Consider the following 10,569-nt stretch of genomic DNA (forward strand, 5'->3'; position numbering starts at 1 on the left):
GCATCCCAAAACCAGTCCAGCTCGTCCCTGCCTCCCTAACCTGTTCTTCCTCCCACCTATCCCCTCCTCCCACCTCAAGCCGCACCTCCATCTCCTACCGACCAACCTCATCCCGCCCCCTTGACCTGTCCGTCCTCCCTGGACTGACCTATCCCCTTCCTAACTCCCTACCTACACTCACCTTTCCTGGCCCCATCCCCGCCTCTTCGACCTGTTTGTTTCTTCTCCACCTATCCTCTCCTCTATCCCTCTTCTATCCGCCTCCCACTCTCTCCCTATTTATTTCAAAACCCCCTTCCCCTCCCCCTTTTCTGATGAAGGGTCTAGGCCCGAAACGTCAGCCTCTCTGCTCCTATGATGCTGCTTGGCCTGCTGTGTTCATCCAGCCCTGCACCTTGTTGTCTCGGATTCTCCAGCATCTGCAGTTCCTACTATCTCTGTTAAGAACAAGTCAGCCAGGTTTCTTCACTCAACAACAAACAATTGCTTTGATACCAATGTTAAACATGTTCAAACAAAAAATTACAGACTATTGACAAGCATTTTAGATTTTACAAATATTCCTGTTTAAAAAATACACACGTCCAAGTCTGAGGAGAAACAAAAAGGAAAAATTCTGCGGTGTTAACTTTAAAGTACTTTTTCCAAGTAATAGTTAAGCTCATTAAGACATTATAGATCATAAATTGTCCCAAATGTTTTCTGATCCCAAAGTTATTCTACATACGCAACCTGCAGGCACTGGTGTGTCTTTCTGGAACGGTTGTACTCACTGAATTGTCTTTGTTCAGATGGTGTGGGTAGATTCCAACCAATCCTTTCCAGTCATCCTCCAAAGTGGTAAAGGTGACTTTTGGCAGATTGACAGCTGACACACTTTTATGAGATGAGATGCAAAGAAAGAAGAAGGAGCAATAGGCTGTTGATCTTCACACAGGTCAAATTGCTTCTGACTGAGTTCAAAAATAGAATAGTCTGATTCCACTCATAAACTGGGCCATGTCACCTCTCCCTGAAATTCAAGACATCTGTATAAGCTCTCTGCTCCAGCAGGTGCAACATAATTGCTGTTGTACACAGTACCTTTCCTTAACCAAGTGTTCTTTGTTCAAAATATAAATATATATGAGTCCACAGTAACACCTATAAAAGATAATATTTGGATCACATCTCTGGCATTCAATTTATATCCCAGAAGCAACACCCTCTCTCTCTCTCTATGAGTGTTTGACTCACAGGCAGTACCCTCTGCAATGGGTTACGGACCCATGTTTAGTGCCGTCTGCACTAGTTAGTTGACCCAGAGACTATATCCTTTGCACCGGGTGACTGACCCAGAGACAGTGCCCTCTGCACTGGGTGATTGACCCAGAGACAGTGCCCGTTGCACTGGGAGACTGACCCACAGACAGTGCCCTCTGCACTGGGTCATTGACCTAGAGGCAGTTCCTTCTGCACTGGGTGACTGACCCAGAGACAGTGCCCTCTGCACTGGGTGACTGATCCAGAGGTGGCGCTGTCTCTCCCCCTCTCAGTGAGTGGATGAGAAGGTGGAGCATGCGCAGTGCTCACTGACGCTCCGCTCGGTACCGGGGCGGCAGACGTGTTTAGGCTTCATCCGTTGCTTTAACTGCTCGGTTCCACCCGCTTTGATCCCTCCGTCCCTGTTAACCCGTAATCGGCTGTCGAGATGTACGATCCGGACGACGGTGAGGGTGAGTGTTAGCTTTCCATGTTTTTTTTTTAAATTCGTACCTTTTGCGGAGTTTAAAATGGCGGATGTTGAGGTGGATTGGCGCCGGCTCTGGGAGCCCGGCCTAAGGCCTCGGCCTGCCCTTCCAGCCCAGGTGCTGAGTTCAGCCCTGGTTTTTCAGTCGGGGCCTTTGGGAGGAGACGCAAACCGCCAGCCGTCTTCCAGTCACTGAGCTGGTATGTGTCCTGATCCAGAGAGGCTTTATTGACTTTAAGCTCCCAGGGATTAGAGGGAAGCTGCTGACATGCACCAATTTGCGCACGAAGGTCTATAAACGTCACTTATAGGGAACATGGTCAGCCGCGGGCTTGTATCTAGTTCAATTTAAAGAGACATTTTTAAGCCCATCGTTTAGGTTGACACTCCAGGGCAGCTCACAGGGAATGCTGAATTGTCAGGAGGTGCTGTCTTTCAGATGATGGTGTGCTTGCCCCCTCAAAATAAATTTTGCCCCCATAAAGTACCCCATTGTACCACAGAATTAGGGGCAGGGGAGCTCTGACCTTCAACCAACTTCATTGCGGCTGTTATCATTATTGTCTGCTATGATCTGTACGTTATAACAGTGATGGCTCTTTTAAAGGTCTTCGTGTGTGGTATTTGTTATGTTTGTGTTTTTGTTCTCTGCCACTGAAGCAGTTAATTCAGCACATCTGTTGTGTTCTCTTCCACCTTTCAGGCTACCAATAAGGCTAATCATACTTTCATTGGTCCCTTGTTCTGAGTATTGTTGTGGCTCTTACACTTGATATAGTCCCTATCTTTGTTTTCTCAACGTTAAGGAAGAAAGTTTTTTTTAATGTTTGTGGCACCCAACTGGTTTAATTGTTAATGCCAGATTTGACTGGTCCACATCAAGCAGTATTAAGCCAAAACACTCAAGGGCAAGCCTGAGTGTTAAATATTCCTGGGTACTATGCTTAGAAGAGAGAGGAAAGGAGGATTGATGATATTATTGGTTAAGGAGTGCAATGCAGTGTTGGAGAAAGAGGAGGTCCCAGAGGATTCAAGGACAGAATCTGGTTAGAGCTAAGGAACAAAAAAGGATGCAAGTACATTGCTTGGTATAGCCCATAACCACCAACTCATGGAAAGGATAAACAAATCTACAGGAAAATTACAGCGAAATTGCAACACTACTGTTGTAATTGGGGATTTCCACTGCCAAAATGTAGACTGCGACAGTGGTAGTGTTAAGGGTAGAGAAGGGCAAATGTTCCTCAATTGTAATCTGGAAAGATTTCCTGTAGCAGTATATATTCAGTGCAACCAGAAAGTGCATTGCTGAACATCCACAACTTCCAGGCTCCTCTGCTGGCTAACATTGTAAGCAATTCCCTGTCCTTGAGTACGCTATATTAAATGTTTAGTCCTCATCCTCAGTAGAAAAAAACAATTTCACTGCCACTGTCCTCGCAAACTACTGATCTGTCTGCAGTCTCCTTTTCCACTCTAGAATGTTTGAACATGTTATCATTTCCGAAATCCAAGAATTGCTATTGCTGTCTTATACTTGTGACCTACCTGACATTCTTCCTTCTTATTTCATGGTATTGTTGCTCAATGCCACCTTGATTGAAGTCGTTGATTGCCATTGGTGATCACTTCATATCTGTGAGGTATGCCTAGGGTGGATTGAACATTTCCAGTTGCTTCTATGCTGTCCACCTGTGAGTCTTGTCTCTGTCTTGCCTCAGCCTGCTTCTGTGTCTTGAGGTGTCTAGCACTGATATTTCGGTGACAAGTTTGTGGGTATGATGGTTCAGGCATCCATTCATTTATACTGACGGAAGAATGAGTCTCCGAGTAAAAAGATCTCCAATACATTTACACCCTTTCTTAAAAAAAAAAGAGACCAAGACTGCTCCAGAGGTAGTCTCACTCATGCCCTATATAAGTGAAGCATTACCTTCTACTTTTATATTAAATTCTCCTTGCAATGAACAAGAAAGATTTTAGCTTTTCTAATTATTTGCTATACCTGGACACACTTTTTGAGATTTATGCACAAAGACACCCAGATTCCTCTTCATTTCTGAGCTCTGCTATTTCTCACCATCTAGATAATGTTTTTTCTTTATTCCTCCTTTCTTCACATTGCGTTCGTCCAGCCTCAGTTGTAATGATGTCGTTTAGTCCCGCAGCTTCATGGGTTGCAATTTCAAAGTGTGTTTTCCAGTTAACAAAATGATCGCTTAAATGCATCATCTGTATCAGGGGTTTTAAACAAAAAAGGTTTATCAACCCAAATTTGTTAGTAGACACAATTTATGGGTTTATTATCAAAACAGAATTCAGCAAAAGTGTAATAATTGATTAATGTGCACAGTGGACTAGAAATAAGTGTTTATTCCCATAAACATTCCCCAAAACACACGTGCAAGCTCACTTCCACATTTTCTTCAGGAAAACAAAAATTCCACTGCAATGAATTGCTTTTTGAATAAAAGTCTTGACAATGGGCTATTCTGAAAGACAAAAGGACAAAACATAAAGATGTTTCAGTCTGTTGCTCCGATGTCTCGACGTGTATGGTCATCATTAATTATGCATTGTTGTCTCTGGGCACAGGCAGAGTTTGCTCAAGAAATAGTCTTGTCATGTTCTTTCAATCACTTTCAAAAAAGCAAATGGTTTTTACACTTACTTAATTTAGTGAGTTTTCTTTTCAGAAGTGGGAAAAATCACCTGGGCAGCTTCTTAGCAGGATTCCCTCCAACTCATATGTTTCTTAGGAGGCTTTCTTCCATCTGAACCAGATCAAACAAGAACCACTTCAAGCCAGTTACTGTTCAACCCTAGTGGGGTCAACAGCAGTTCTTCCTGAACATTTTCCCACTGTGACCCCATTTTGATACTCGAAAATTCACAAACCCTCTGTGAGACCTGTGAGTGGTGCTGAGAGAAGTTAGATAGCAAGCACAGCTTTTATAATTCAGTCAGAGTTCCGTGGCTGTCATTGCTTCCTTGGAGCTTGCCAAAATTTCAGCTCACAGCTCCACTTAGTATCCTGACCCCCGTTTCTGTAAGTTCTGGTCTACACCAAAGCAAGCAGTTATCACCAGTTATGTAATTTCTAGGAAGTTTATAAAAAATATTTTAAAACCTGCAGTTGAGTGAATTTTCAATAACTTTTTTTTAAAAAAAAAAAAATTGTTCCAGGTATGTCCACAAAACTTGTACTTTCAAAGAATCATGTTTTTAAACTCCTTTATCTCTGAGTCACCTGTACTCCAATACTTTTCGACTGTGTGCACACTCCTATTCCTTGTTTTTTTTTTGGTCATCTCATTAAGCTCTCTGTATATTAATGGGATTTTTAAATCCTGATTACTGCATATTTTTTGAGCCATCGTCAGATTTTATGATTGTGATTTGGATTTGTGCGTATAGAATATATTTACATAGTGAGAGCAAAAATGGATTCAGGACTGATCCATTGTATGTACACTGAACCCTTTTGAATTCAAGCAAAAGGAGCTCCCTACAACCATGGCTGATGAATTTCTCTTAAAGCAGTGGTCCTGTTGCTGAGTGAAAGCACATACTTCACAGGTATTTCTGGGGTCATGCTTCTTTTACATGCACTACTGTAATGGGCTGTTTCTTCACAGCCCAGTGTGTTGTTTTGTGTAGTTTGCTACTTGACCAGTTGCATGATGTTATCTGCAGTCTATAGATTGGGGTATTTCTTTTACAGCAAAGTCAATGTGGTCAATCCAGCTGCAGATCCCTGTAATTGAAGCCCCATACTCTCAAAGTACCAATGTATTTTAAACTTTGTGCTTCACTATCCCTCTATTCACAATTTGAAGATATTGCTCAGTCAGGCATTCTGCAACTGAGTACTTTTTCCTGGATGCTAGAGACAATCCTGCTGTATGTTCTGTACCAGAGACGGCATTCTGCTCATGATGAATAAAATGTATGTCGACAAAGAAAGATTACTGAGTCTACGTTATACCTGTCTTGCTGATTCTGCATTCTCACCTGTCTGAAAGCCTGCCTTGTACAATGCCAGACTATTGCTCAAATCATTAAAAAGCAGCATTGGCTCACAGCCTGGCCAAATCTTTATTTCGCACTTCTTGTCTCCATTGCTGCTTGTGAGAGAAATTGGTACAACAGTTGACAAAATGGTGTTGTGAAAGTCTGAATGATGACATTCATTTGCTTTAATTAGGCTGCTCTACTGTTACAGTGCAGAAACATGCCAGTCATCCTGTCAGGTGTGTGTTGGCTCTCCGAATGAATAGTTCACTTAATGCCATAGCCTGCCTTCTTCCTGTAACCCTGCACATTCTTCCTTTTCAAATAACCATCTAATTCCCTTTCAAATGCTTCCACTGTACACTGGGCAGACCTTCTAGACCTTAACCACCTTGCTGCATGTAAAAGATTTTTCTTGTGTTTCGTTTGGTTCTTTTCCCTTACCTGAGGCGCAGTGACACTTCGGTGTGTGTCTCGCTCTTGTGCTCTCTCTCTGTAATGAAAAAGCAGCCCTATGGTCGGCTAGGACCATGCTGACTTTAAGTTTACCTTTGCTTCTTTGCCAATTACTTTAAATCTGTGCTCTCTTGTTCTTGTTCGATCCTTAAGTACACACTTTTCGTTTTCCTATTCTATCTCTTTATAAGCCCAAGTAACATGTTTTTTTTAAATCAGCTATCAGCCTTCCCTGACAATTTGTGAAGATAGAGATATGAAAAGCAAGTTGTCTCTTTTCAGCTCAATTTTTCAAAATTGTACCTTTTTATTATCATATTGCATTTCCTTAATAGACCTTTATAGACAGACTAAGAGAGGAAATAGAATAAATGAAGATAGTTGGATAAAGATAGAACGAGAGAGAAGAATAGACAGATATAGAGATAGATATATAAAGATAGATGGAGAAAAATATGTTAATCAGTTCTTTCATGGGATTCAGAAATGACTGTCAAGGCCAACATTTGTTGTCCATCTCAATTTCTCCTTGAACTGTTTGGCTTGCTCTGTGATTTCAGAGGGCAATTAAAAGTCAACCAGATTGCTGAGCATCTGGAGTAATGATGTTATTAAACAACTGCTGGTGATTTGTACTACAAAGTGTGTTTTATAACATTAACTCACTAAGTTGACTGAGGATCTACAGTAAACCCAAAGAAACATATCTGCCCGCCAGCTGTCTACCTAAATCCTTGCTTGCCTGCCCTTCCTGTAATTCTCTGTGTTGTGTTTTATCTTTTCCACCGCTGCACACTACCTAGTCTCTTGTTTACCATTTCTTGCTCAAATTAACCCTCCACCATTATGTGACCTCGAGCAATCACTCCTGACTGCAGTGCTAGCTATGAAGTAAGTAGAACGCTTTTTGAATGGTTTTAATTTCTTTTACGATTCAGTTAATTGGTATATGTCTGATTGCATTATTATGAAGAATGGTGACTTTCTGAATTAGTGCAGATTTTCTCAGAATCTTGCTAACTGATGCTAATTGATTTCTAGATACGCAATATGATGAAGATGATGATGAAATCACCCCAGATTTGTGGCAGGAGGCTTGTTGGATTGTTATCAGGTAAATAAATAGTCTGCTGTATCTTGACAAAAATAAATGTATTTTCTAAAACAATGTACTGAAACACATTTGCTTATATCAGAAGGCAGCTCACTGCCATTTTTGCAAGGACAACTAGGGAAGGGCAATAAATGTTGGCCAGCCAGTGATGCTCACATCCCAGAAATGAATAAATTTTAAAAAAATACTGGAAGAATTGGCATTCTAAACTGTCCTTTTGTCAGAGTGGCTTTATGCATAATTTTCAGCTGCTTGAATGAATCTCCTGAGTTAAAACCAGCTGCCCCTCGGAGTCAGAATGGAATAATTTATCTCAGTCATGGACATAGCCTAACCTTTAGCTGAGGTCAGTAGGCTATTTAGAATGAATCTTCCTTTCTCTGCTGTATTACTTTAGTCATTAACCATTGGTTATTGCCTCCATTTGAATCTGTTTCAAAATCTCAAATTAGTATGCAAGAGTCAGGTGGAAGAAAGGAAAATATGCATCTCTAATTTTAATGCAACAAAATCTAAAGTCCTGATTTTTGTTGTAATTCAGTTATTAAAACAAACTAGTTTCATTTCATTTTCATACTTTGGATTTCCTACTGGTGTGCTGTCCAGAAACTCTGCTTTCATAAGACTTTTCACCTTACAACCCGTGACTGTCATTAAGCTGTATTGATCACTGAATTTGACAAATTAAGAACCAGATTGAATTCGTTTTCACTTACTTGGTCTTATCATACTTGGTCTTCACTTACTTGGCTGAGGAAATAGATTTTCCAGACAGGCAGACAAGATGATTAACCAGCTATCTCACTGTGAGCAACTTTTGGACAGTTTGAAGAAATTGAGAATTCAAAAACTAGTGACATAGTACGTAATTCTGAATCAGAGTTTTTAGAATCTTCACAAGCAACAGAAGATCTTGAAGAGCTGGGAAGAAAATGAGAACTGAGTTAGTAAGTTGAAAATAATGTGGCCAATATTGACAAAACATTATTTCTGTAATCTAATCAAAAAGAGCTCAATGTTCTGTTCGTGGACACGTATTATTGTTGAGCAAAAATCAACCTTGATCCTGGTTGAAACCTCTTGTGATTAGAAAAAAACAAATGTCCTCATTGCTTTAGAAATGTGAAAACTTTACAAATGTCGTGTTAACTCTTGAATGACACAAATTTCTTAAAATATTTGTGGTCTTCTAACGCTAGAAGGATAAAGTGGAACAAGAAGCAGTGCTTTTGATGGAGTGTGCCATTTGCCAACATCCTTCCTATAGCAGGGAGACCGAATTGAATGTATGATCTCCCTTTCACAAAACTATGTTGTCTCTTTGATTACATTAAACCTTTCCGAATGTCGCGCTACTTATTCCTTAATAATGGACTTCAGAATTCTCCCAGTGCCAGATGTTAGGCTTACTGGCCTATAGTTTCCTGCTTTCTGTCTCCCTCCCTACTAGAACAGGGGTACTACATTGCCGGTTTTCCAATCTGCTTAAATCGTCCAAAATCCAGAGTGTTCTGGAATATTTTGACCAAAATGACACTCTCTCTGCAGCTAGTTCCTTCAAAATGTTTGAATACAGGTCATCAGGTTCTGGTATCTTGTCTGCCTTACAGTTTCATTAGTTTCTCAAATGCTACGGCCCACATGATAGAGACTGCTATAAGACCTTTCCTTCTATTAACACTTTGTTTATCTGATATCTTTGGAATGTTTATGAAGTCCTTTACTACAAAGAATGAGGCAAAATATTGCTCTAAATTATCTGCTGTTTCTTTGTTCCCATTTTCAGTTCCCCAGTTTTATCCTCTGAGTCCCTCACTCCATTTAGCTAATCTCTTTTTATATACATGAAGAAGGTCTTTTTGTTTTTATATTTCTTGGCAGTTTACTTTCATAATTAATTTTCTGTCAATCTTAGTGCTTTCTAGTCATAAAACTGCTGGTTCCAAAGGATTCCCAACCCTCTGGCCTACCATTAGAATTTGAAGCTTCGAATGCCTTTGCTTCTGTTTGCATGCCTTCTTTGACAGCCTCTGTTTACCATAGGTGGGCTGAGTTTCTGACAAGAATACATGTTAGCAGAGTGTTTCAAAATATATGCCTGCCACTGCTCATTTACCTACTTTCCCCTTCATCTTTTTTCCCAGCCCACTTTAGACAACTCTTTGTTCACACCCTTGTAATTGCCCTTTACTCAAGTGTCTTTTAATTCATTCATGCACTGAGGAAATCGCTGGTTGAGGACAGTGGTTTGAAACTTAATTTTCGTTCCCTTAAACTGAATTTGAAATTCTACCATGCTGTGATTGCTAACTCCTCGAGGATCCTTAACTATGAGATCTCAAATTAAACCTACCTCATTACACACACCGCCTGTTCCCAGGTAGGTTGTGAGATCTGCTGGTCTAAGAAACAATCCATGATGCATCCAGTAATTCATCTTCTGTGTTACCTTTGCCCATTTGTCCAGCCATTATTCAGAGCAAAATCACCCGTAACAATTGTTGCACCCTTCTTGGATCTTTTTGTTGTTTCCTGACTTATACTTTGTCCTACAGTGAGTTGACTTTTCAGGGTCCCATAGATGACTTTCACCTGCGACTTCTTTCCCTTGCTATTCCTTGTTTTCACTCAAACTGATTCCACATCACAATCTATTGCATTTATATCATTACTCACCACTTCATGGATATTATCCTTTATTAACAAAGTTACCCCACTTCCTTTATAATTTAGAATAGCCGAGAAATTCCAAGATCTCAGCTGTGTGAGTCAAAGGAAAAAAGCTTTGCAGCATTAGCCAAAAGTAGGAAAGAAATAATTCAGTCAAATGAGATTTGATAGGGGAGGAAAATGTCTTGATTTTGATTAACTCTAAAGTGATGATGTGGGGAGTAGATGGGTTTTGGCTGAGTTTTTAAAATCTTTTAACCTGTATTATATGTAAATAGGTTGGTTTATTTTTCTTTTTTGTGTAGTAAACTTCTGTTTTATTGTTAAAACTAAATTAGCCACCTGACGTGCTTGCGTTTCAGTAAAAGACCAAATTACTTTTTTTAAAAAAAAAACACAATATGATCTTTCAAGCCAGATTTCATTCTGGGATCTGAATTGGTTTAGAGTTATAGTTTTTATGGCATGGAAAGAGGCCCTTTGGTCCATCATGTCTGTGCCAGTCATCAAACATTTGTCTAACTAATCCCATATTCCAGTAAGAGATAACAAGGTGTAGAGCTGGCTGAACACAGCAGGCCAAGCA

General features: G+C 40.2%; 1 protein-coding gene across 2 annotated transcripts in view; it reads left to right on the forward strand.

Annotated features, from left to right (window-relative positions):
• Positions 1–1,570: 1,570 nt before the first annotated feature.
• polr2b (RNA polymerase II subunit B) overlaps positions 1,571–10,569 on the forward strand; it is a 171,833-nt gene continuing 162,834 nt past the window's right edge. For both annotated transcript variants that reach the window (XM_020512566.2, XM_048596911.1), the window contains exons 1-2: positions 1,571–1,715; positions 7,241–7,313. In XM_020512566.2, the coding sequence (XP_020368155.1) occupies positions 1,691–1,715; positions 7,241–7,313 (98 nt within the window). In that variant the 5' untranslated portion in view covers positions 1,571–1,690. The remainder of the gene's footprint in view (positions 1,716–7,240; positions 7,314–10,569) is intronic.

The sequence above is a fragment of the Rhincodon typus genome, chromosome 1 (assembly GCF_021869965.1).
Source record: "Rhincodon typus isolate 14 chromosome 1, sRhiTyp1.1, whole genome shotgun sequence".
NCBI classification, from domain to species: Eukaryota; Metazoa; Chordata; class Chondrichthyes; order Orectolobiformes; family Rhincodontidae; genus Rhincodon; species Rhincodon typus.